The following is a 25,641-nucleotide window of genomic DNA, read 5'->3' on the forward strand; positions in this document are numbered from 1 at the left end:
ATTTTATTCAAAAGATTAAAATACAAACTACAAAATAAAGAATTTAACAGAGACAAAACAAAACTAGACAAAATATTTAAAAACATGAACTAGGACAAAAACATATATTATCCTCTAGTTGAATACTGACAAATCTATTGCAACAATAGCTTCTCCCCTTGCAAAACAGCTCCAAAATTTGCAACCCAATTGACCTGCCATATATTACATATATGAAAGAAAAAAGTTAACAGATTAAACAGACAAATTTAAGTTCAAAGCACTCTGTTAACAGTCTGTTTTTGCAATTTACTTATAAACTACACAATTTCTTATTTATCACAAATTATTTTAAACAGTTTTATCTGGTGAAACACCCTTGTTTGGTTCTTAATGATACCCTTCCTTAGATTTTTAATTGGGAACTTTCAATTGCATCCCATTTCTAAGTTCATAAGTCTGTGTTGTAAATATCTCTGCCATATCCACTGCTAAATAATTCATCTTGACAAGACAATATTTGATGAGCCTAGGTGAATTAGAACCTGATTTGTTGCTGTCAGATATGAAGAAGAAAGTATTTGTTTCAGTGGTGGGTTCCGGATCCCGTTCTAACCGCCATGCGCATGGGCAGAAGCGCCGAAGACTTAAAAAACTGGTAAGGAGCTCGGGTGGGTGAGTGGGCCCTCTGGAGCATCTAATCGGAATGGTATTTGGTGCTCCGGCAGGCTCCGGTACACCCGTACAGGGCGTACCACCTACAACCGACCACTGATTTGGTTTGAAAAATATAGATCTGCCAGAAAAGATCTATAAGTAGTGCAGAAGTAGCCTGCAGTACTGCACTCTCACCATTGCACCACCACGGCTCAATCTCAGAAAGTGAGATTTGGGAACACAGGGTTCTTTAAAAGACTCCACTTCATTTCCAACAAAGATAGTTTAGTTTCCAGCCTAGGAAGCTTTTATATGGTATGTGGCATGCTTAAGAAGAAAAAAAAGCAGTTTTTTTCCTAGTTGCTTCTTCAAAAAATTGGAAGCAGATCCACCAAATAACCAGCTTTGGTGGTGAAATCAGCTGTTCATCAGCACGAAGAAAAGAATCACCTCGGGGAGGACCAATAAGATTCTATTTAATTGGGAAAACAACCTGATGCTTTTAGTTGCTTTGATATTCCTTGTGGCCTTCAGAAATAAACATTGCAAATGTATTCAAAATACAATTGTCCTTAAACTTTTTATACAGGTAAAATTATATTTAAAAAATTGTGATTGGAGATCACAACTGGGACCAGCAGCCTGGTTATTAAATGAAGCAACTAAGTAAAATTGCAACCCTGCTTATAATCTTACTTCAGCTTTTCTTTCCTTTACAGACCTGTGAAGGTCATGAATGTGAGGATTGCCTGTGCAGTATGTTATTTTTTCATCACTGTTGTAACTGCCAACCAGTTGCTAAATGAGGCTATTGCTAAACAAGATCTACCTGTATTTCCTGTAGTTGAAAAATGGGAAAATGCAAACCACAATTAATATATTCCCTTGAGAACTGAGAAACCAAAGTGAATATGAATATTTATAAGTACCTTCAGAATAAATGATACCTTTCAAGTTCTAACACAGTTCAAACCTCTGCTATTCTTCAAGATGTAAGAGAAACTATGATATATAATATCTATGAAAATTAATATAAGCAACATTCAGAGAACATGTTAACCTCAATACATGTAAAGCTAATTTGGATTCAATCTAAACCTTGACTCAACTGTGATTAAAGTCGATCATTTAATATGATTTTACTATAGATTTACTTACTAAAACCTTGGCACAATGGTCCCAATCTATAAAATAGAGCTACTTTAACATACTATTTCTTCTCCTGATTTTGTTTAATACCCCACTCCCTTCTTAGGATTGAGTACAAACCCTAGCCAAAAGGTTTTTCAAGCAAATTACTGTACAAGTTTTGTTAAAGAAAACAACAAATTAATAAACAAAAAGCAAAGGCACTAATTGACATAAGCCAACATAAGTAGTTCCCTACAAATTGAGCACTTGTTTTCTGGGTTCTCCAATATTGAATCTAAGGATATGCAAAACTCTTCAATCTGAAACATTTAAAATGAAAAATATTATAAAGCAGTGTTTTAAATGTAAAACTGGAGGTAGTGCACATTTTGGATGATTTGACATTTTGTTTCGGAGCTGTTGTGAGTAGGCATGCGGGATGTGGAGGCAAAATGCCTCCAAAATGCTGCAAAGAGTGCACATCAAATTCAAAATAATTTCATACTTTTGAATTGAATGTTTTATAAAATAAAAATCCAAAATCCAGTATGTGTAACAAGCAGATGCTAGCTTAAGTTTACTGCTATCAAGAGAACCAAAGTGGTGAGCAAACTTATATGTCACACAAGTAGTTTCTTAGTATGAATAATAAAATTGCAACTATTTCATGTCCACGTTGTTCTGCAAAACTGCTATCAATTGTCTATCTTTAGCCACACGTATTTTAAATAAAAAGGAACATTTGAGAGTTTTCTTTAAAAGATCAGCATTTGCTGTAAGTTCCCTATTTTTGGTATAAGGAAGCAAGAACAACCAGTATCTGACAAAAAAAAGCACAAATGCTTTATTTCAAAAATTGTTTTAAATGAATAGCCTTTTTATTATTATAAATTACATTGGAATCAGGTAACAAAAACTGTCCTCTTAAAGATGACACCTACATCAATTCAAAGCTTGCTCATAGATGTGCAACAGTTGGGGAGGCAGAGTTTCTTCTTAAGGCAGATCAAGACTGTCCTCTGCCTCACCTGTCAGCCAAGCTATTTTGAAGAAAGAATTATTGGTCCACCAGGAGGCCCATATTCAAAAGCAATTCAAGTGACAGGTCAACAGTCATCACATTGATACAAAAATTTGTACCCTGATTTTATTATAACTAAAACTTGCATCAGATACATGTCAGTTGCTGAAATTATTCTATAATGGGTTCTTTCACTTATCTATAATAAACCTATTTATCATAAGCCTGGGGTTTATTTATTTATTTCTAGATCAGCCTGTAAGAAGCCTGACACCAAATCTCTAAAGGCAGCAATAAAATGCAAAGCTGACAACAAATGACCCCCAGCACTGACAAGTATGCTATGGCAGTAGGCCCCCAACCTTTTGGGCACCAGGGGCAGGTTCCATGGAGAGACAAGAGAGGTTCCAGAGGGCGTGATTGCATAGTGCTACCTGCATCCTGAGGATGGATCTGTGCTTGTTTGCCTGGACCGGGCTCTGGCAAGCAGTGGACTGGTGCCAGTCCATGGACCGGGGGTTGGGACCCCTGTGCTATGGAATATACAAAGCATCACCACAACTCCCACCTCAATAGTAGTAACTAGGCCATATGACACCCATATTAACAGGAAGAACTGAAAACCTGTAATGTAGTCATTTGAAATAGAACCAGCAAAACATTTCTGGAAGAATTTGGCTCTTTCCCAGTTTAAACCAATTACCTCTCTGGAACCTAAAATACATTATCCACTTAGCTTTTGTTAAACTCTGCTAACGTTGTCTGAGTGTAAAAATCTACACACACAAACACACACAAATACAGGTCTCCTGTTTCTTCAAAAGAAGAAAACATGTATTTAAAAACAGGTCTAACGCTCTTCCAAAAGAATGCTAGGCCTAGGTATACAAGAAACAATGCATAGAGCATTGTGAAATGCCTCAGCGGGCATTTCCATTTGTGGAAGTTAGGAACCTAACTTCTCCTGCAGCCTAAATCAAAATATCCATGGAAGGTAACCAGGAACAGAGGAAAGGGAGTGTTCCAGCAACAACTAAAAGTGTCCAGTAGGAGTTTGGTGGCTCCCAGCCAGACATCATCAGAAAACATTTATTGTTCATGTAGCAAGACTAGTTGGGAGAATAGGAACAACACAAATTGTAATTTGAAACAGCTAAAGAAAAATGTGAGCTAGGAATGAGATGAAAGCTGCATTATGAGGACATGTCATCTAAAACCAGTTAAGGAGCTGTCTGCTGGAGAGTTATGATCAATCAATCAGAATAGAGCTGGAAGGGACCTTGGAGGTCTTCTAATCCAACCCCCTAGCAGGAAACCCTATATCAGTGATGGCGAACCTTTTTTGGCTTGTGTGCCATAAGTGGGGGGAGCGCAGGGGGGTCGTGTGCGGGCGTGCCGCACCCATAATACAATGCGCGACACCCCCCGTGTGCATGCGCACACTACAGGCGTGACACCCCCCCATTTTTTGCATGCTTTTTTCGCCCTCCCCAGGCTTTATAGGAGCCTGGGGAGGGCGAAAACAGCTTCCCCTGCCCCCCCGGAAGCCCTCCGGAGGCTTCAGGGACCTTCAGGAAGCTTCCCTGAAGCCTCCAAAGCAGTCAAAATGACCCTCCAAGCAAACCGGAAGTCACTTACAGTTTGCTGGGAGGGTCGTTTTGAGCACTCCGAAGGCTTCAGGGACCTTCAGGAGGCGTCTCTGAAGCCTCGAGAGCAGTCAATACGACCTTCCGAGCAAACTGGAAGTCACTTCCCGTTTGCTTGGAGGGTCGTTTTGAGCGCTCCAAAGGCTTCAGGGACCTTAGGACGCTTCTCTGAAGTCTCCGGAGCAGTCAAAACGAACTTCCGAGCAAACCGGAAGTCCGTTCCTGAACTCCCGGTTTGCCCGTAGGGCTGGTTTTTTGTGCTCCGGAGGCTTCAGGGAAGCTCATGAAGCCTCCGGAGGGCCTCCGGTGGGGGTGGGGGAGGCTCTTTTCGCCCTCCCCAGCTCCTATAAAGCCTCTAGAGCATGGGGAGGGTGAAAAATGGCTTTAAAAAAGAATGAACTCAGCTGGCCAGCGTGCATGTGCGCTGGCCAGCTGACAGGGCAGCGCCTCGTGTGCCCTGACAAATGGCTCCACATGCCACCTGTGGCCCGTGTGCCATAGGTTCGCCATCACTGCCTTATACCATGTCAGACAAGTGACTGTCCAATGTCCTCTAAAAACCTCCAATGATGAAGCATCCACAACTTCTAACAGCAAGCTGTTCCACTGGTTAATTGTCCTCACTGTTAGAAGTTTTGTCCTTAATTCCAAGTTGATTAGTTTCCATCCATTACTTCTTCTCCTTCCCTCTGTTACTTTTGAAAATAAGTTGACCCCTTCCTTTTTGTGGCAGCCGCTACCCTTCAGTTGCAGAAGAATTAGGAGGAAAAATAATGTGAGACTTTAAAAATGTAGAAATATAACCACTTTATATAATTGTGCCCATTCCTCCTTGGTTGGATACAAGTGAATACAAAGGGGGGGGGGGAGCAAAAGTAAGGCAATGACTAAAATGCTTCCCTGTGCAACAGAGGAGCACTAAAAAAATAAGTTACCTATCTACTGTTCACTAGTACCCCCCACTGTATTCTTATATGCAGTGACTTGCGGTGGGGTTTATGGCTGGTGAGGCACTGACCCAGTGGTGGGTTTCAATTTTTTTTGACTTGTAGACTTCAACTCCCAGAATTCCACAGCCAGGCATGCTCAGTTCCGATTTAAAGCAACAGCATTTGTTTTTCTCCTTTGTGAAAGAATTTTCCTTCTTTTCTTTTTCTTCTCCCTTCTCCTTCCTCCCTCTATCCCTCCCTCCCCCATCTCTCAAACACACACACACACACTGGATTGGACTACACACATTTTCCCCCAGCCCCGGAAGGATCCAGCCCAGCTTCACTGATTACAGGTTTGAAAAGGCAACGTGGCTCTGCCTGCAATCAAACCCTAACCCTTCCCTCCAGCCTTTGCCCAAAGCTCCGCACCAGGAGGATGAAGTTTTAATTCCTCCCCCTCCCTCCAACCCACACGTACCTTTCCCAGCTGTTTCAGAGAGGATTTCAACTCTGCTCTTGCCTCGGGTCCTCTGAAGAAGCCCCCCCCAAACGAGCGACCTCTACTATGAGGCAGGAGAACTGTGTGCCTCACCTACATCAGGAATTTTTAGACTTTTAATCCTTGCTTAACTCTGCTGGAGTGATCATAAAACGTCTAAAGTCAGACTAGATGAGGCATGCAGTTCTACTGCCTCATAGTAGAGGGCGCTTTTTAGAGGCTTTTTTAAACAGTCAAGCAGAGTCATCTACAGTGAGGCAGCAACTAGCTCAGCCTGACCTCAGCTCTCGCCTTTTTCCTTTTACATTTTTTTTCTTTTCATGATGACAGTGGTGAGGCTGTGCCTCCCCTGCCTCCCCTGATTGCACGTCACTGTTTATATGTAAACCACATCTCAACTGTGCTAGTACAATATTGTTTATAAAGACATTTATTAAAGAGATACCTTCAAAATATAATTTAAAGAACAAAATTAAACTTCTAATATTATTCCATCTATTCTGTTATGTAGCATATAGGAGGCCCTGCGGAGACTTCATGAGCTTCCCTGAAGCGTCCGGAGCGCAAAAAACCAGCCCTACGGGCAAACTGGAAGTTCGGGAACGGACTTCTTGTTTGCTCGGAGGGTCATTTTGACTGCTCCGGAGGCTTCAGGGAAGCCTCTTGAAGGTCCCTGAAGCCTTCGGAGCGCTTAAAACAACCCTCCAAGCAAACCAGAAGTGACTTCCTGTTTGCTTGGAGGGTCGTTTTGACTGCTCCCGAGGCTTCAGGGAAGCCTCCTGAAGGTCCCTGAAGCCTTCGGAGCGCTTAAAACAACCCTCCAAGCAAACCAGAAGTGACTTCCTGTTTGCTTGGAGGGTCGTTTTGACTGCTCCCGAGGCTTCAGGGAAGCCTCCTGAAGGTCCCTGAAGCCTTCGGAGCGCTTAAAACAACCCTCCAAGCAAACCAGAAGTGACTTCCTGTTTGCTTGGAGGGTCGTTTTGACTGCTCCCGAGGCTTCAGGGAAGCCTCCTGAAGGTCGCTGAAGCCTTCAGAGCGCTCAAGACGACCCTCCGAGCAAGTTGGAAGTGACTTCCGGTTTGCTCGGAGGATCGTTTTGACTGCTCCCGAGGCTTCAGGTCCCTGAAGCCTTCGGAGTGCTCAAAACGACCCTCCGAGCAAACCGGAAGTGACTTCCGGTTTGCTCGGAGGGTCATTTTGATTGCTTCGGAGGCTTCGGGGAAGCCTCCTGAAGGTCCCTGAAGCCTCCAGAGGGCTTCCGGGGGGGGAGGGGCAGGGGAGGCTATTTTTGCCCTCTCCATGCTCCTATAAAGCCTCTGGAGCCTGGGGAGGGCGAAAAAAGCATGCAAACAAGGGGGGGGGGTTCGTGCCTGTAGTGCGTGCATGTGCACTGGGTGGGTCGCGCATTGCATTATGGGTGTGGCATGCCTGCAAATGACCCCCCTGCACTCCCCCCACTTATGGCACACAAGCCAAAAAAGGTTCGCCATCGCTGACCTATACCATGTCTCTGCAGCATCTGAAGCACAATGTAAATTGAGTTATAGCCTCTCCATTTGATGACTAGGCTTTAAATTAACACTCTTTTAAATAATCCCACATTTCAAGCAGTTCAAAACAAAATGTACAAAATTTCACACTGTTCAAAATAAGATATTCAGTATTTTAGTTAGAGTATTTTAGCAGGCCAGGATGAAGCATTGGGAAGAATCAAGATACATGCTGGACTTTTTTTTAGTTAACCTGATTAAACATGACTGCTTCTTACATATTATTTATACTTTATCACACTTTAAGACAACTGTTAAATATAATTATACCAGAACCAAAGCTGTTATTCAAGCACTTGAATAACAAAGCATGAAAGAAAACCCTTTCCATCCATCAGAAAAGGCGTCTATAGTTGGGAGAATTTTCAAGGAGGGAAAGCAGATGATCATTTTAGAGCTCAATCCAACCGGCTGATTCTTCCCTGCTAACAGCAATTGCCATAGGAGAAGAGGAAAAGCAACCTCAAAGACTGCTCCAACTATGCATTTTGCATCTTTCTTCCACAGAGCTATCTGCCATGCTATGTTCTGGGGGAAGGTTTTTGATCATTTGTAAATATACAGACAACTTTTTTCTGCCTAATCTTCCATAATCAGGTAAACCGTTCTTCTGAATAAGTATGCTTTACTTTTTTTCTTTAATCAGGTAAAACTTTCTTCTGCCAAAATAAAATAAATCAATATTAAATGGATGAGTGACTTTGAAGGAGTCCTTTTCTCTCAACCCAACAAACATTTCAAAGCTATTGGGAGTGGAGGGATGGAGAAGTGCATTATGTACAATGCCTTGAGCATCTAGAGGGAAATGACATATAAATACTTAGAAACAAAAACTGAGGAAAATAAAACACTTATTGCAAATGAATATTCACAGTAAATAAAAACATTTACTGCAAAATGAAGACCATAAGCGGTTTAATCAACTGCTTCTTTCAACTAGTTTTCCTATGAGAATCTGATAGGAACGGACTGAAACAAGCTGTGAAAGAAAATCTATGTAGCAACTAACAATGCACATCAATTGCATGAACACTGTGGTTAAAGCTACTCTAAAAATTAGTTTCTATATTAGTTTAAGGGCTGAAAGTAACTATTTCCTTCACCATATTTACCACAAATCTGTTATCATTACAAGTACATGAGAATTTATAGTAGCTTCTTAATATTTATCAATTTTAACAGTGCATTGCTAACTAAAATACATATACATATTGTAATTGAAATTTAAAATCCATGATAAAAGCAGTTGCTTTATAAAGTCAACTTACTGAACACAAAGTAATATGCAGCCTTTTGAAGTTTCCAAAATTGTCAGTTAAAGTAAGAAATAAAAGGAGGAAAGCCAGCAAATGTTGAAGGTATATAATCTACATTTCATCACATGTTGTGTTTCCAATCTACTACATATGACTCTAGAGGCCAGTCAACCAAAACACCAACTATGATATCCTTTAGTGCAAATTGAAACATGATGTTAGCTTGAGGTTCAATATATTATAGAAATACAGAAAATTGATCAAGCAATTAACTAATACAGACATGATTTGCAAACATAATCCTGAAATATATTTGCAACTTTCAAAGTAAATACCCACTGGATTACAGCTCTGATCTACTTCCTCCCACACTGTAAACATTAGCAGACTGTTTCCCACTCCTTCAATGAATTCTAACAAGTATAAATTATGTGCATGATGCCATTATTATAATAGGAAAGTTCATTCCCAGCTTTTAACGAACCTTTATTCTCAATAAAAAGACACTCGGCCGTCAAACTTAATTAATAAAATCTGGGGATGTGGATGGGTTGGTTAAGAATTCTGAATTTATTCATAAATCTTAAGTGAGATTGCCTGAGATTTCTTTCAAATTTCGGGAAAAACGCGATTGCACTGCAATTTACAGCAAACTTGAAGAAAAGGCACCCACGTCTGAATTGTTTCAAATGGATCACAACTTCAATAAGATGTAGAGTTAAGAAGAAACCCTCTTTAGTTGTTCCCTTTCCACCACAATTCCTAGTGTGCAACTTTCTTTCTCCCTCCCTTCTTATCTCCCCCAAGGCTGTTTCCGACACCGGGGCTTATCCCACTTAAAACAACGATGCTTCCAAGGCCGCACCGAGACTGGACTTGTTCAATGCAGCAGCCTCTCAGGAATTCCTCCGCGCAGCTCCTAGCACAAGCTTATTAGGCGCCGCGGAAGAAATTGGCATTTTATGTCCCGGAAGCTTGAACTTCCACGGAATTTGGTATGTGAGGGAGACCCGCCCCAAATCCACGAGCCGTGGGCCTCCCCGGTTAGGCCGCGCCGTGGAAATAAATGCATTTCAAGTGTGCGCGGCCACCTGCACGCGAGACTCCCCGCGCCACATAAATGAAAAGAAGAGCCGCCTGGCACGGGGTCTCGGGGTTCTTCTCGGACGGAAAGCGGAAGGAAAAATCGATGGAAGTTTTTTCTCACCCAGCTTCGTGCCGAGGAGGCCCTGTGGGTTTGTCCTCACGCCCAGAGATGCAAGCCGTTCCGAGGGGCGGCCTCACTCCCCTTTAGGCTTTGTCTCCGGCTTTGCCTTCAGGTCTTGCCCCTCGGGATTATCCCCGCGCTCCCTTCCAGGGCCGCCGGACGCTCGGAAGTTTCCTGCCTGAGTCAAACCGGGAAATAGTGCAAGGAAACACCCTTCCTCCCACTCCGGCTCCTCCCCCGTCCCGACCGAAACCTTCGGCCATCTCTTTCGGAAGCAGTCAGTCCGCCCAGGGAACTATCCGCGGCTCCTCCTTCGAGTGAGGGAATCCCTTTCTGATCTTCACGCCGGTTTCTAGTAGAAGAGAGCAGAGCTCGCAAGGCTTCTTCTCACAAAGGGGGGGGGGGGGGAGTTACTTTATACATACGTGCAAATACTGTCACCTGTGATCTCATGAGGTGAATTGCCATCCCCGAGTCTTTATTCAGAGAAAACAAGCCAAGTAGACCAAGTTAGGGTCTCCTGTTTAACCATAAACTGAAGTTGCAAAATTTGACTATAACATGAGGTAGTCTTTGACTTAACAGCCATTCGTTTAGTGACTGTTCGAAGTTACAATGACACAGGAAAGAAGTGACTTATGACCGTTTTTCACATTACATTGCAGCATCCCTCTGGTCACATGAACAAAATTTGGATGCTTGGCAACTAGCATGTATTCATCATGATTGCAGTGTCCTGGGGGTCATGTGATCTCTTTTTGCGACCTAACAAGCAAAGACAATGGGGAAGTCAGATTCACTTAACCATATTACTAACTTAAATGATTCACTTAACTGTGGCAAGAGGTTGTAAAATGGGCCAAAACTCACTTAAAAACTTTTTATCAACAGAAAGTTTTGGATCAATTGTGGTTGTAAGACTACCTGTAGATTGGGAATCCAGAAGGAATCTCTTTGTGAGGTGTGTCCAGGCTACAGAATGATCTTTGCCAAAACTAATACATTGTGGTTGTATTGATGGACTGCAACTACATTTACTGTGAACGGCGATTTGCAGGTGGGACAAGGTTGCATATCATGCTAAACAAAAACAAACCACATTTTATCTTAATGGTGGGAATCATTCAATAGACCGTATCATTCATGAGCTCTATAAGCCTTAAATTTTATATTAGGATTAATTTGTATCTAGGAGGGCCAATTGAGTGGTTAAGCCATCAGGCTAGAAACTAGAAGACCATGAGTTGTAGTGACTATGGGCCAGTCACTTTCTCTCAACCCTAGGAGGAGGCAGTAAGAAACAACTTCTGAAAAACCTTGCCAAGAAAACTGCAGGGACTTGTCCAAGCAGTGCCCGAAATTAATTTTTTTTTAAAAAAATCTGAAATTATGAATAATTTTAAGTCTTTTTTTCTGTATAGAATTTGCGATTGAATCCTGTATCAGCAAGCCTATTGAAAAAGTTGTACATTACAGGGAAAGCAACTTTACTCTATAGAGGTGCATTTTTTCCCCTAAAGCTCCATATTAGATTGTTCATTGTTTTCTAAAAGGAGATTTTAAAAAAAAAGAGAATTGAAGACAGAAAGCCTGAAATGGTCTGATCTCCTCTTTTTTTTAGGATTATGGGGAGACTTAATCCTTTGGCAGATGTCACCTTATACTAAAAAGGAGAATGGCTCCAATAAATCACTTTACAATAAGTACCACTATCATACCAGGCCACTGGCATTAACAGTCCTTTCTGAAAAATAACTAGTATTCTTTGTTCTTAAAGAAAGGTAAACCTCACGATTTTAATACTGTCCATTCTTGGTTTGTTCTTATGTTGATCTTGCTCTTTGCAGAAACATATTGTTTTGTTTCTAGTATATGGTCTCAATACAGTAGTACATTCTAATAATTTTTCCTCAGTAGTAATACAACACCTTATGCTCAAAAAGGAAAATATGTAACAGGAGTTAGCCATGGTGATTACTGCAACTGCCAGAATATACAGAATCAATTTCAAGAAAATAAACTGCACCATCAAAGAGTCTTTAATTGAAATGCCATTGTCTCAGTAAAGAATTACATGAAATGATAAGAAGTATTCAGAAAATGTTTGAATAGGAACATTTTCATATCTTCCTGTCCTACCTTAACACTCATAATCTGGGCAGGCATTTAAAATGTTAGTTATAAGGGGAGACTCATGAAATCATTCCTGTTCAATTGTTTACAATCACAAACAGCTTTGTAACTGATATACTCCAAGTAAAACATCTGTCCCAGAAAAATCTGACCCCAGAAAACTTTCTAACTCACATGTTTAGTTCAGTTCTAATACCAAAACAGGAACAAAAACTTAAGAGTCTTTTTTCGGTCATGAAGTTACGGCCATAAAAGTTCGTGGCGTGTGCTCAGAATTGCGCAACTTTTGTATTTCCCCTACAATTTTTCCCGAGACAGCCAATACAAAACTAATTAACATATATTTGCATACAAACGTTTTGGTAACCTGGTCCAGTTGCATAGATTTACTGTTCATGTGCAGATGTGTAAATTATAAACAATATGGCAAGTGCAAAAGTTTGTACTTTGGAAAAATCTTTTGCCAGAAATGGCAACATTCCTATGTAGTTTGTGTTTTCTTGCTTTTAGAACCTTTCCCTCTTTTCCTTGCAGAACTGCTCTAGTTCACAAATATTTTTGAGTCTCCTTACATGCATCATGTGTTTGAGGTATTTCCTCAGATTCTCAATAATCAATTCTGGGGAATGTGAAGGATGTTCCAAAACTTTTTTTTCTTTCATGCAAATATTCATGGTTTGATTTGGCAGTGTTTCAGATTGAAGCCTGATGAAATATCTACCCTCTTTTTAGCTTTAATTTCTTAAATGATAGTGGGATATTACCTTTTAAAATATACTGATATTTAATTGAACTTATCCCTCTTTCCATCGGCAAAATATATGCTGTGCTGCTGAACGTTACCCCATCCCCAAAGCATAACAGAATTATCCATATACTTAACAGTAGTCAAGGTTTCTTCAATTATTGCACTCTTTTTTCTTGCCTGGTTGTGACTGAATATTAGTGTTGCTTAACCAGTTTGAAGTATTTTGTTCCAAGCTGTTTCAACTATTGTTTGTGTATCTGTGTGTGTGTGTATCTTAGAAGATTACTTTTGTGTTTCTTTCCAACAACTCTCCATTCAGGTTACTACTGTATAAGCAATATTGCACTGTGGTCTTATGGACATTCCATTCAACTACATCTTTCAGCAGATCATTAAAAGTGATCCAGAGTTGTTGTTTTTTTGCAGAATGACCAATTTGGGGCCAACTGAGACTTTTTTTTATTTTCAATCCTTATGCCATAATCATAATAATGTATATTTGTACTGTAAGGAAAAGGATATATTCACATTTGTGAACTGACATCAACAGCAGTCATATAGATAATTCTCAATTAACAATAGTAATTGGGAGCAGAAACTCTATCATCAAGCAGTGGGGTCATAAAACTCAGTATCATGTCATGAATGAAGGCAAATGTACATATCCCAGGATAATGTTGCAGGGAACTTCTCTCTAGCAGTCTAGCACAGTGATGGCGAACCTTTTTTGGCTCGTGTGCCATAAGTGGGCGGAGCGCAGGGGGGTTGTGTGCAGGCGTGCGCACCCATAATGCAATGTGTGACCCCCCCCATTTTTGCATGCTTTTTTCACTCTCCCCAGGCTTCAGAGGCTTTATAGGATCATGGGGAGGGTGAAAACAGACTCCCCCGCCCCCCAGGAGGCCCTCCAGAGGCTTCAGGGACCTTCAGGAGGCTTCCCTGAAGCCTCCTAAACAGTCAAAACGACCCTCCGAGCAAATCCTCAGAGGGTCGTTTTAAGCGCTCCGAAGGCTTCAGGGACCGTCAAGAGGCTTCGCTGAAACCTTCGGAGTGCTCAAAATGACTCTCCGAGCAAACCGGAAGCCACTTCCGGTTTGCTCAGAGGGTCATTTTAAGCGCTCCGAAGGCTTCAGGGATCTTCAAGAGGCTTCCCTGAAGCCTTCGGAGCGCTCAAAACGACCCTCCGAGCAAACCAGAAGTCACTTCCAGTTTTCTCGGAGGGTCATTTTAAGTGCTCCGAAGGTGTCAGGGACCGTCAAGAGGGTTCCCTGAAGCCTTCGGAGCGCTCAAAACGACCCTCCGAGCAAACTGGAAGTGCGTTCCCAAAGTTCCGGTTTGCCTGTAGGGCCGTTTTTTGCACTCCGGAGGCTTCAGGGAAGCTCATGAAGCCTCCGGAGGGCCTCTGGGGGGGCGGGGGGCTCTTTTCGCCCTCCCCAGGCTCCTATAAAGCCTCTGAAGCCTGGGGAGGGCGAAAAATGGCTTTAAAAAAGGGTGAACTCAGCTGGCCAGCTGACAGGGCAGCGCCTCGCATGCCCTGACAAATGGCTCCGCGTGCCACCTGTGGCACGTGTGCCATAGGTTCGCCATCACTGGTCTAGCACAATCTGGTCCCAGTAACTGATCCAGATTGCATCTTGCAACAGTATCATGGGCCTATGTCGATTTACAATGGCAGTTATAGTTGTGGTTGTTTTCCCCTATGATCATTAGGCACAATGTCATGTGATTCCTGTTTATAACCCCTTCAAAGTCATGCTCTCCATTTATTTTGCTTATCAGAAGCTGGCAGTTAAGGTCACAAGTGGTGATCAACTGACAGCAGGCTGCTGCAAAAGCTAAAATTTGGGGAATATTTAAGTTTCCTACTTCAGCATTGTATCATACGTTTCTTTGCTCAGCATTGTTGTAATTTCAAATGGTCACTGAATGAATGGCTGTTAAACTAAGGCTCCCTGTCATTGCAAAATTTAAAAGCTCAGTAATATTTATTAACAATGCCAAAAATTAAATGTATGCAGTATAAAAATTGATAATCATAAAGTACTTTTCCAATGCCAATTTTACTGAAATCTGATATTTATTACATCAACTACAGTTGTGAATTTAATTTCATCAGAAATAGTTATACACTGAAGAGGGGAAAAGAAAACTCAATCCAACAACAGTAATATTACATTTAAGTATAACTGATAACTTATGCACTAGTAATCTTAATGGAAATATTTAAGGTTTATTTTACAACATTTGTTTTGATGTTTGTGCCTCACAGAGGAAAATAAAAATATGGTTTGGTCAGACAAACATTTCACATATAAAATTAATGATAGTTTCATTATTTACATTATTTACATTATTTACATTTGTACAGTTTCAAGTGTAATACCTATACAATTGTACATATGAGAAACCTAGGACTGAAGTACTGGAACTTATTAAAACAAAATGCCTGCCACATAAATCACAGGACATTTTAGCCAAGATCACATTGTTTCAAAGAAGTTGTTGCTTGAGTATAATTTCATCCTTGGATGTCATGTTAAGTTTGCTGCATTCCAGCCATGAGTGACAAAGCTAAAGATTCCACTGTGAATCAAAAACGAGTAAAGTATTTAGGATCAAAATAAGCTGTCTTTTGAACAAAACATATCAGAAGTGGATAAAACTATGATATACTTCTTAGTGTCAAGTAACACAAATTTCTAACAATTCTAATTAATATATACCTCCAATTATATAGGATATAGTTGATAGTATGTTAGTTATGATTAAAAGTATTTAGGGCTACAAGTATTAAGAAAGTAATATTGCACACATTATTCTAAATGTTTAACAACAAATTGTTAATATTAAAAAATATTTTTTTCCTTAAATACTCACAATGTGGAAAAGAGCCTCTACAGACTGCTTTGTTTAGAACTGTCACAAGAAACATATGACAGTTTTTAAAATCTGATTCCATCTTTGTTATGGATTCCATCCTAAAAGTAATGAAAGATAATTTAGACAGACAGTACAAACAAAAACCAAGTTTTGGGAAACTTATTGTTATTCTTTCTGAGTAAAAACAAGGTATTTGTAGTAAAAAGCTTTGAACAGAAAATATTTTTATTAGAAAGTTATAATCACTTTGTTAACTATCTTTTATCCTTTGTACCATATTTAAACTTGTACCAAACAAATCATTTAAGGTTTTATCTCTTGCAACAACCTACACCTTGAAATCTTAATGGAATACTTAATGCTACCCTATAAACCCTAATTTTATTCTTATCATCCTAGGTTTCCCACAGCGATGCATACTTTTACATTAGGTTAGATGACTTGATACATATGTTCACAGTAGAGGCGCAACATATTTTTATTGTTATACTATATCATATGTTATAGAGTTTTTCACAGATGTCCCATTAATGAAGTAAATGTATTATCACAGTCATGACTGCTGCTCAGAGGAAATCCACAAATAATTGCTGAAACTATTCTTAAGAATCCAAATGATATTTCAAGATATCCAAGATTTTTCACTATCAGAGCATTTGGAACACATAGATACCTCGTACTATACAGTACAGGGCTCCAACAATGCAATTCCTTTTATTGCTGATTATGTCTAATTTATTTTCTGAATGTACAATTTAGAAAAGTATACTTAAAAAGACACACTGATTGTGAAGCTAACATGTGTCCAGAAGTGATAACATCCAATGTAAATGTATTCCATTGTGATCTACACAATTAATTTGTCAACACTATACTTCATCTTATTCATAAGACTTCACTCAAAGAACAAATGTCAGTAAAACAAGTCCCAATTCTGTCAACCAATTGTGAAACATAAATTGAATAGGTACGTACTTCCAGGCTCCCAAACCAGCTTGCCAACGATCTGCAAACATCAATACTAGGTTCAGAACTTTCATTATTGCTTCTTTCACAAAACTAACCTGGAAATCAAATGTAACAGGCAACATAACAGCTGTTATGTAGATTCAAAGTAGATTTACATATTTCATTCTTCATTTATTTGTTAAAGTTGATATATTGGTATTGGATAATTATATCTTGTGTGTTGGTTACTTTTTGTTAGGAAATATATTTTTGCAAATATTTACAGCACAAAAAAGATTGTTAGCTCCCAGAGTCTTTTGGAATGGATAGCATACAATAAAATAAGGCAGATAATCACACTACAGGAAATACCCATATTCCAAATACATTTATAGGAGGGGAAATTAATCAGAGACCTATACCAAAATACATACTAAATATGCCATGCTACTAACCCAAAGAAGCAAAAAATCCTGAAAACTAGAGGTTTTTCCCCCAAGGAAGAGGCATCTACATGTAAAATTTGGAGGATGGAAAACCATTTAAATCTATGAAAATGGGATAATAAACTTTTGTCAGTTTTAAGGCCTGTCATTTGATCTCTGTTTCTTGCTGGAGCTTAAGCAAATCTATCACAGGTGCAACAAGAAAGTTAGCATTGGATCCTGTTGATCTCTATAACTACTAAAGACAATAGTCTATTTTTCCAGCATTAAAGGCTGCAAGACATATTTGGATGCTATTTAGAAAAAAGCTTAAGCTTCATTCCTCTTTCCATGACAATCTGACACAGAGACCACTGTTTGAAGACTGCAGGTAAATCTGTTTTAGAACAACAACAAATATGCTTCTTATTGTTAATTCTATCTTCAAAACATTTGCTGTATTGTAGGAAAAATTAGTCTCTGTTTTTACAAACCAAGTAGTTTTTTAAAATGTCTTATGATCTTAAAGCAACATTCAACATAAGGATTTTTAGCAAGGGTTGATTATCAACTTCAGTATGTTGGAAATATAATGGACTGGAGCTGTGAGCCTGTTTTACATTGGCCTGTCTTAATTATAAATTTTTGTTATCAGTTTATTAAATTTTGGGGGAAATAACACTGAAAATATTAATATTTTTGAAAATTTTGAATTTTCTAGTTCATTATTATCATGCACAAAATCTATTATCATGCATGAGATTTAAGCCAAAGAGATTGCTGGAAAAAAATATGCTGTATCTGATTTACAATCCTGAATTGATATGTACTCAGTCTTCACCAATGAACTTCTTTTCTATTGAAGTATTGGACAGACTGAAAGTATTATTCAGTGTAATCAATGTGACCATCTAAAGATTAACATTCAAAATATCAATTTACATGCATTATAGTTTAACTGTTAGACATTAAAAAATCCAATCCCTTGCAAATATTATAAGGATTCCATACAGGTAATATTTGATGTACCTTTTCTCTCAGGAGGCAACGGTCATGGATTGTAGAAAGATATCTATAATGTATTTTGATTAATTGATCTAAATCTTTTGCTTCTTCTACTTGATGCTGGAACTCCAAGCCTGTACTATGAAGAATCTTATAAAAGGAGGCAAAATGTATAATGAACCAAAATTTAAATTTCTTTGCTCTATATTTCTCTAAAACTGTACTGTAATCTTCAGAAAGTTCAATTTACAGAATACAAGACATTTCTAATTACAATGAATGGCAGTTAAATAATTAAGGTAATATATGCACTCCTTAGATTAAAACCGTTTCAGAAAAGAATGTAGCCCCTTTTTAAAAATGATGATATAATTGGGAACCACATCGAAGAAAGAATCCCTAAAATTCAGCCAGAGACTGAAATATTACGTAAACTTGAATATTTGTCAGTAAGTATGACTAAGTAGAAATCTGAATGTCTTCTTTCAAATTGTAACTATTATTTGGAAAGGATACAGGTTATTATTACACTGGAGAATAAATACTGGTTTTCTCTTTATATTCCTTTAAACAGATACAACAACAATACATCTGGAATAGTTTAGAATGCAAACCAAAGTTGAATTCTCATGACTAATAAATTTATTTTGCAGTACTTGGCATTAGCAAGAATATATTACAGAAGAGGTTTTCATGTATTTGAAAGCATTTTATTTGTTATTTAAAATCCCAAGAGCTGTTAAGCTAGGAATGACAATCATATATCTGGTAAAAATGTGCAGTCTTTTTGCTACACTAAGAAACAGTGTAGCACTTCTGATTGTTTACAAAATTTTAATCTTATTGAAATGCACTGTATATCACATACCCTAGTCATAATGTAGTTGTGTAGGCTGTTAACAAAGTGCATGAGTTTCACTCTTAAAAGGAACATGCGTTGAGTTTGTTGTTTAATGGGCTCCGATTGAAATCCAAATTGAAGAACAGCTTCTTGATCAAGTGTCATCCCTCTATTATCCTGGAGCTTTTCTGCTGCTATGACTAGTTCTTAAGAAGAAAAGTGCAATAAAAGAAAATAATAGGGAAAAAAGCAAAACAATATAAATTACAACAACAGTCACACATTTTTTAGGTGAAAAGTTCAACTTTCTGAATATACTGCTCTAAAATGCCTATTCAAAGAACAGAGTAATGACATGTCAAGTTGGCAAAAAAACAAGACAATTAAAATACAGCAAGAGCCAAGAAAGACCTAACCAAGAATTCACATACCCCAACTTTCTTTCTACATATTCAACATGAAGTTCATAAGCAGTACCTAAGCACAATATCATGCTCACATTTACTGATTCTTTTAGTTGCAGATCACTTCTTTATTGGCAGATTCAAACTAATTACATCTATTATACTTTAGCAAACTTGTATGTTGAGAGTACAGCCTTTTGCAGCCCAATCAAGGTAATCTGTGAACCACAGAAAGATACTAATAATTTTGTGATAACTCTTTATATTCCCAAAAGTAATTTGATTGGGACAGTACAAAAATATTGCTAATTACTAAAATAAATAAACATTAATTTTTGAAATCTTCCCAAAAAGAATGCAATGGTAAATATGTATCCTTGCTTGATGAAAACTGACAGTTTAGGTGTATGAAGAGGGAAAGTGGGATTAAAATACAACATCGTGATAATGATGACTAGAATGATGACTGCATTGCAACATTATTTTTGTCCTTACATTCAACTGATCTCAGAATTTAAAAATTTTTTACACTGCAGTAAAACTTTAACAAACTATTTAGACAACAGGACTATATCTTTTAAAAAATGTCTATTAAACCTAAGCTTACTGTATGTATCTGACATAATTTATGTTATGTAAATAATTAAGCAATCAATGCTAACATCACATGGGTAAGTTGCATCGTTCCCACAAATCCATTAAATGTCCATTGTTTCAGGTACTCTAAAATAAAATACCGCAAACTGAATTTGAAGTTCACTGAATGGTGGTTCAGAAAAATAAGGTTCTATTTTATCTTTTCCTTTTCATACATCTGTCTGTCTCTCTCTCTTTCTCTCTTCCACCCTCCCTCTTCCTCTCCTCTCTTCGCATTATACTTCTGTAGAAGCTGAAGATAGTGTAGGTTTTAGAATTATATTTTCATTACAGAGAAGTAATCCTCTTACCATGAAACCTCAACACATCCAGACTGTATTTGGCCCACTTTATTTGTAACAACAGAAGGAAAACTTGATTATAGATTTTTTGGCACTCAACACTTATAACTATATCCACTGGCCAAGGGACCTATATAGGAAAACAAAACAAAACAAAATTGCTATCCTTTTTTGCTTTAATGTTAAGCCTTCCATTTCAATAAAAGCAAGAATTACCTTGTAACTCAGTGTTAAGCCATCTAGTGTATTAACAGGCAACTTCTTCTTTGCTATATCAATATTTTCACATAGAATTGACAACCTATATAGAAAAACATATAGTTATTATCAACTGTCGATTCCAAGACAGATAACTATACAATTAATGAAATAAAATCAACACAAATGTTTTCAGATAAGATTACCATCTATAATCACTTTGTTGCAAACTTTGTAATGGGAAATTTCATTTCAACATGGGATATTACCTATCACAGCAATTATAAACCAGACAGTTGCATTTACTTTTAAACTGATGTAATTAGTGGCTGCTTCAAATCATTTAAAATTGGTGGTCACCTAATTATTACATATACACCTTTCTTAATTTTAACCTCTAAAAATTCACTCATACTAAATAAGAGCCAAATTACAATTACTGTAAGCACATTATCTATATCTCTTATTATTATTAGCAATAAACCTGGATAATATTAACATGAATGCCTCCATTCACATTAAAATTACATCAACTTAATTTATGTTAACATCACAGAAGTAAAATATGCTAAAGTTAATGTTTTAAATTCCTTTACAATAGAAGTGGCATATTTATGGCAAATCCTTCTTCCTCTTCTAGATATAATTACTTTATTACCTTAAACTATCCTCTGGATAACGTTGTCCAACTGCTTCTTGAAGCTGGACATTTAGGAATGCTTCACTTTGCCATGTGTCTTTCTCACGTATTTTATCAAAAATAGATGTGTAAAAGTCATACATTGTATCACCAGCCTCAAGTAAGAAAAAGTTTCTCATTGCTTGCAAGTATTCTACCAGCCTAAACAAGAAATACAAATTTCATAGTTTACATTTCAATTCTTCATTTATGCAATGAAGATGTAGATGTTAAAAGACATTTAGTATAATAGAATTCAACCATGTTTAACAATTATAAATCTCAATGAATTATGTTATTCAAGAGACCTAATTCAGACATAGTATAGTTATGTTTTACAGAAGACAATTATCTTATGGTGCTTGCTCAACATTCTTCCCATCATCTAACTTGTTTATCAATTATGTTTCCTTGCAAAAAGCTTCTCACCTTATTCTAAATTCTTGCCATCTACTTCTAGTTTGGAATGTAGTCATAATTTTAAGCTTATAAGTAGTACTTGGGTTATATCAGCAATTGGGCCTGGGATTGCCTTGTGACACATGGGCATTAAGCAGAAAGAGGCAGGAGTTCCACATAAGGAGTGCAGTAATGCAGCAGGCAGGGTGTGTGAGACCAGGAGAGATCCAGTGCAACCACACATGGGTCGGGGAAGGGCCAGTGCAAGCAGTACACAAGTCAGGGGGAAGCAAGCACAAGCCACATACGTGTCAATGCGGAATGAAAACTGCAACCTAGTCCCCGCTTTCAAACCATCCATCACAACAGTACATAGCCATAGCTACTAAAATATTTCTTCTATCAGGTGAAGAATGTACAATAAGGATTTTAGTGAACAAATAAATATCTACTACGATGCTGAAAATATGTATTAGCTACATGTCAAAACTGGCAACTTATGTAAATTCTTACCTGTAATCTTTCTTCAAAGTTTGCATTAAATTCCCACAACATTCTAGATACTGCTTGTTAATATGAGGATAAAGACAAGATCTTAGGGTCAGTTCAAATGTCTGGCATGTAACTGATTCAGATGACCTATCTACACAAACATCACCAGCAGAAAGTGTCTCGTGTATGTTTCCGTGATCCAAATATAATCTGCAAAAAAAGGGTTAACTTTAGGTCCTTCATATTAATTCCAACAAATTAATATAGAATTTGTACAAATATATTACAGATAAGCAAACCATACAGAAAACACAAGGATATAAATGGTCTCTAATTTTGAGAGAGAGATTTTCACAGGTTCTGTAGCTGGTTTGTTTGTTTTTGTTTAGCAACTGAGTATGTGTCATCAAGTTGTCAATACTTAGCAAACACATAGATTTTCTCCATAATGACTGCTTGATGATAAAGGGGGGGAAATGTACTTCCTGAAGACATTATATTATTTCCACATATTAGACATAAACTAAAATACGTATTCAGTGTAGGACAGGGCTATGAAACTCGTGGCCAATGGGCTGGATGCGTCACACACTAGCCACACCCACACCTGGTTTAGCGAAGGGGAAAAAGTCACAATACATCATGCAACAACGCTGTGAGTTTGACACCACTGGTGTAAGAGAAATAAAGTCTCCCTAATCTTCACATTTGGCGAAATATAAGAAATCAGACAATTGTTAGAAAATAGTCGAATAAGAAACTGCTCCTGAAAAAATAATAATATACAAATGTGGTTCTACTGTATTTTTTCTATCATTAAATGTACACTTTGATAAAATATTTTAAAAATGTATGATTTGAAAAGACTATAGAAGAGAATATATGGAAATGAAGAGTTTAATTATGGAATCCTTGGTGCTCTCTGAGCTTCATTGTTTTCTTGCAGATGTTTCATTATCCAACTCCATAACATCATCAGTACTAGTGAGTGTGGTGTGTGCTCCCTGTTTATATACAAAAATTTGCACTGTCAGTGTTGGTGAGGTGTGGTTTTCTCCTTGGTAGTTCCTTGATTAAGGTAGTTTTCTGCTTGTTTCTTTGCCTGGTGTTAATCCAACTCTGGACTAAACCCTTTCCCTTCTTGGCTCCAATCTCTGGCATAATTAAATTTGGCATTACATTTTCAGTTATAATGAAACTGAATCATTAATGAGTTTGGTGCAGTTCTTTCTCTTATACTAAATTTTGGTACATTAAGCAAACTCTGTTTTCTATTGCATTTTTGTATATTCATATTTCTATTATTGATATTTTACTCTAATCAATGTATTATCCTATGAATTTATATTTTCCATACAATATCCTGACATCTATTATAGGAGACATTAATTAACATAATAAAGGTTACCAATGTATGGCATCTAACTATTTTACTTGTTGAATATTGTATTAAAAATAACATACATACTACTGGAATAGCAGGAACTTTTTTATATTTCTTTGGCAGAAGATGTTTGAAAAATGAGAAAGGACAAAAAAATATTCTAAATCCCTTACATTACCTTGCAAAATTAATAGCTAGTAAAGGATCATGAATATCATCCAATTCTAAATGTCTTTCTGCAATGGACTGCATCTTTATTAGGCTTTCTTTAGTAGCTTGCTGTTCTGTTAAAGTATCTTGAATATGTTCATCTCCATGACGTAGACGCAATTGCACAGATTCCAAAAATAACATGTACAAGCTCTTCCTTTCTGCACCTGAATTGGATATTGAAACATGGATTACTGCTTCTTCAAGACAATTGTTCATAAAAACCAGAAAAAAACCAACACACTTGAAATTTTTTACTACACTGACAATGAAATCTAATTGGTCAAACAAAAACATATGAGGAAAACTGAACTAGAAGTATTGATTTTGCAGCAATAATAATAATAAAACAAGATTTTAATACACTATGTCAACTAATAGTGATACAGTGTGTCTAGAATGTTTTCATTTCATTTTCAGGTGACAGCAATTGCAGGTGCCTTATAACAGTCCTAATCACCTAAACAAGTTTAAGAAATAGACAGTGGCTTGCTAATTTTGTCCTGTATGTTCTTTTTCAGTATGGTTGTCTGCTTTGATCTCATAAACATCGAGATAATGTGCTTTACAGTATAAAAATCCAAAATGGAATAAGTTAACATAATGATGCTATTGAAATCTTATCCTATGTCTGGAATCTATGAGGATCATGGATGAAGAGAACATAGTAAGGCTGAGTCCTAGCAAGATAAGAGTTACTAATTAGTCATCAGGGTTTTCTGGCAAGTCCAATGGTATCTCCAGATGGGGAAGCCAAAAGAAAAAAGATTTGGTTGTTCCCTTATCTAATTGGGACAGGGTGAGTCCACTTTATTTGATGATTGTTGTTTATTAATTGTAAGTAGAATTAACAATTTGGATTTCTTAATTGGTCTTGTAATTTATTTTTAATTAAGGTAAAGATTTCCCTGCACATGCTTGCTGGTCGTTTCCGGTTCTAGGGGCGGTGCTTGTCTCCATTTCTAAGCCGACGAGCCAGCCCTGTCCAAAGATGTCTCCGTGGTCATGTGGCCGGCATGACTAAACACTGAAGGCGCATGGAGAGCTGTTACCCTCCCACCAAAGTGGTTCCCATTTTTCTACTTGCATTTTTACATGCTTTCAAACTGCTAGCTTGGCAGAAGCTGGGACAAGTAACGTGAGCTCACTCCATTACACGGTGCTAGGGATTCGAACCACTGAACTGCCGACCTTCTGACTGACAAACTGTCTTAGCCATTGAGCCACCGCGTCCCTCTTATTTTTAATTTCTCTGAATTAAATTTCTTGTTAGACAACGAAATTCCCCATTGTGAGATGGACAACCATCTTCATTTTGTAACTAAATAAATAAAAAGTGTGCATTACTATGGAGTAGTAGATGTAGGAGACCCACTGAACTCATGGCTCTTGCTGAAATAGCAGATGAAAGCTATCACTACAGAGGTCTTCTCCCAGTTTCACCTGATGTGCCAGAGGCACTGCTTTTTTGCAGTAGTGTCAACTCTCTGGAATGGCATCCCTTTGAAGCTTAGTTGTGATCACAGCTGTCTTCCAGAAGCAAGCAAAAACAGAAGTCTTCCGCAGGGCATTTGGGTCGTGACACCTGGCTTTATATTTGTTTTAGTAAGTTATATTCATTTTTAATATGGTTTAAAGATTTTTATTATTTTAATCTAATTGTGGGTGGTTTACTGATCTAGGTGTTCCTGTAAACTGCTTAGAGGCATGTAAGATTGCAGCAGAGTATAAACATATAAATTTGAAATTTTCTGCTAGCAGATTTTTTAAAATTATCTATTATTCTAGAGCTAGGCTGGCTTTGTTATCTCAACTGCCACTACTGGCCTATAGATTTTATCTTATTCTATTAAAAAGTAATAAAATTATAGCTCCTTCTACCTTTTCTTCAAAAACTGTTGATAGAAATCTTGCTTCAGATACAAATAGTCTCCGATTTGAGATGGATGGTGCTATTTTCTAAGCATCCAATGAAGCAATTTTATTTATTTATTTATTTATTTATTTATTTATTTATTTACTTACTTACTTACTTACTTACTTACTTACTTACTTACTTACTTATTTGGACTTGTTAGT

At 37.7% G+C, this 25,641-nt stretch overlaps 2 protein-coding genes across 3 annotated transcripts in view; both read right to left on the reverse strand.

Moving 5' to 3' along the window:
- Nucleotides 1-10,192, reverse strand: part of CYFIP1 (cytoplasmic FMR1 interacting protein 1) — a 51,676-nt gene extending 41,484 nt beyond the window's left edge. Inside the window, exon 1 of one of the 2 annotated variants that reach the window (XM_081947656.1) lies at nucleotides 9,879-10,192. The gene's annotated coding sequence lies outside the window, so the exon portion shown is untranslated. The remainder of the gene's footprint in view (nucleotides 1-9,878) is intronic. The other variant, XM_081947655.1, reaches the window with a different exon arrangement.
- A 4,613-nt stretch (nucleotides 10,193-14,805) lies between these two features.
- The window catches only part of TUBGCP5 (tubulin gamma complex component 5), a 33,773-nt gene continuing 22,937 nt past the window's right edge, over nucleotides 14,806-25,641 (reverse strand). Inside the window, exons 14-23 of the mRNA XM_081948201.1 lie at nucleotides 23,531-23,729; nucleotides 21,990-22,178; nucleotides 21,057-21,239; nucleotides 20,417-20,501; nucleotides 20,210-20,330; nucleotides 18,886-19,064; nucleotides 18,042-18,167; nucleotides 16,615-16,703; nucleotides 15,637-15,737; nucleotides 14,806-15,342 (exon numbers count right to left, since the gene is read on the reverse strand). Of these exons, the coding sequence (XP_081804327.1) occupies nucleotides 15,296-15,342; nucleotides 15,637-15,737; nucleotides 16,615-16,703; nucleotides 18,042-18,167; nucleotides 18,886-19,064; nucleotides 20,210-20,330; nucleotides 20,417-20,501; nucleotides 21,057-21,239; nucleotides 21,990-22,178; nucleotides 23,531-23,729 (1,319 nt within the window). The 3' untranslated portion in view covers nucleotides 14,806-15,295. The remainder of the gene's footprint in view (nucleotides 15,343-15,636; nucleotides 15,738-16,614; nucleotides 16,704-18,041; nucleotides 18,168-18,885; nucleotides 19,065-20,209; nucleotides 20,331-20,416; nucleotides 20,502-21,056; nucleotides 21,240-21,989; nucleotides 22,179-23,530; nucleotides 23,730-25,641) is intronic.

This window comes from Natrix helvetica (genome assembly GCF_964273705.1).
Source record: "Natrix helvetica genome assembly, chromosome: 3".
In the NCBI taxonomy this organism is placed as follows: Eukaryota; Metazoa; Chordata; class Lepidosauria; order Squamata; family Natricidae; genus Natrix; species Natrix helvetica.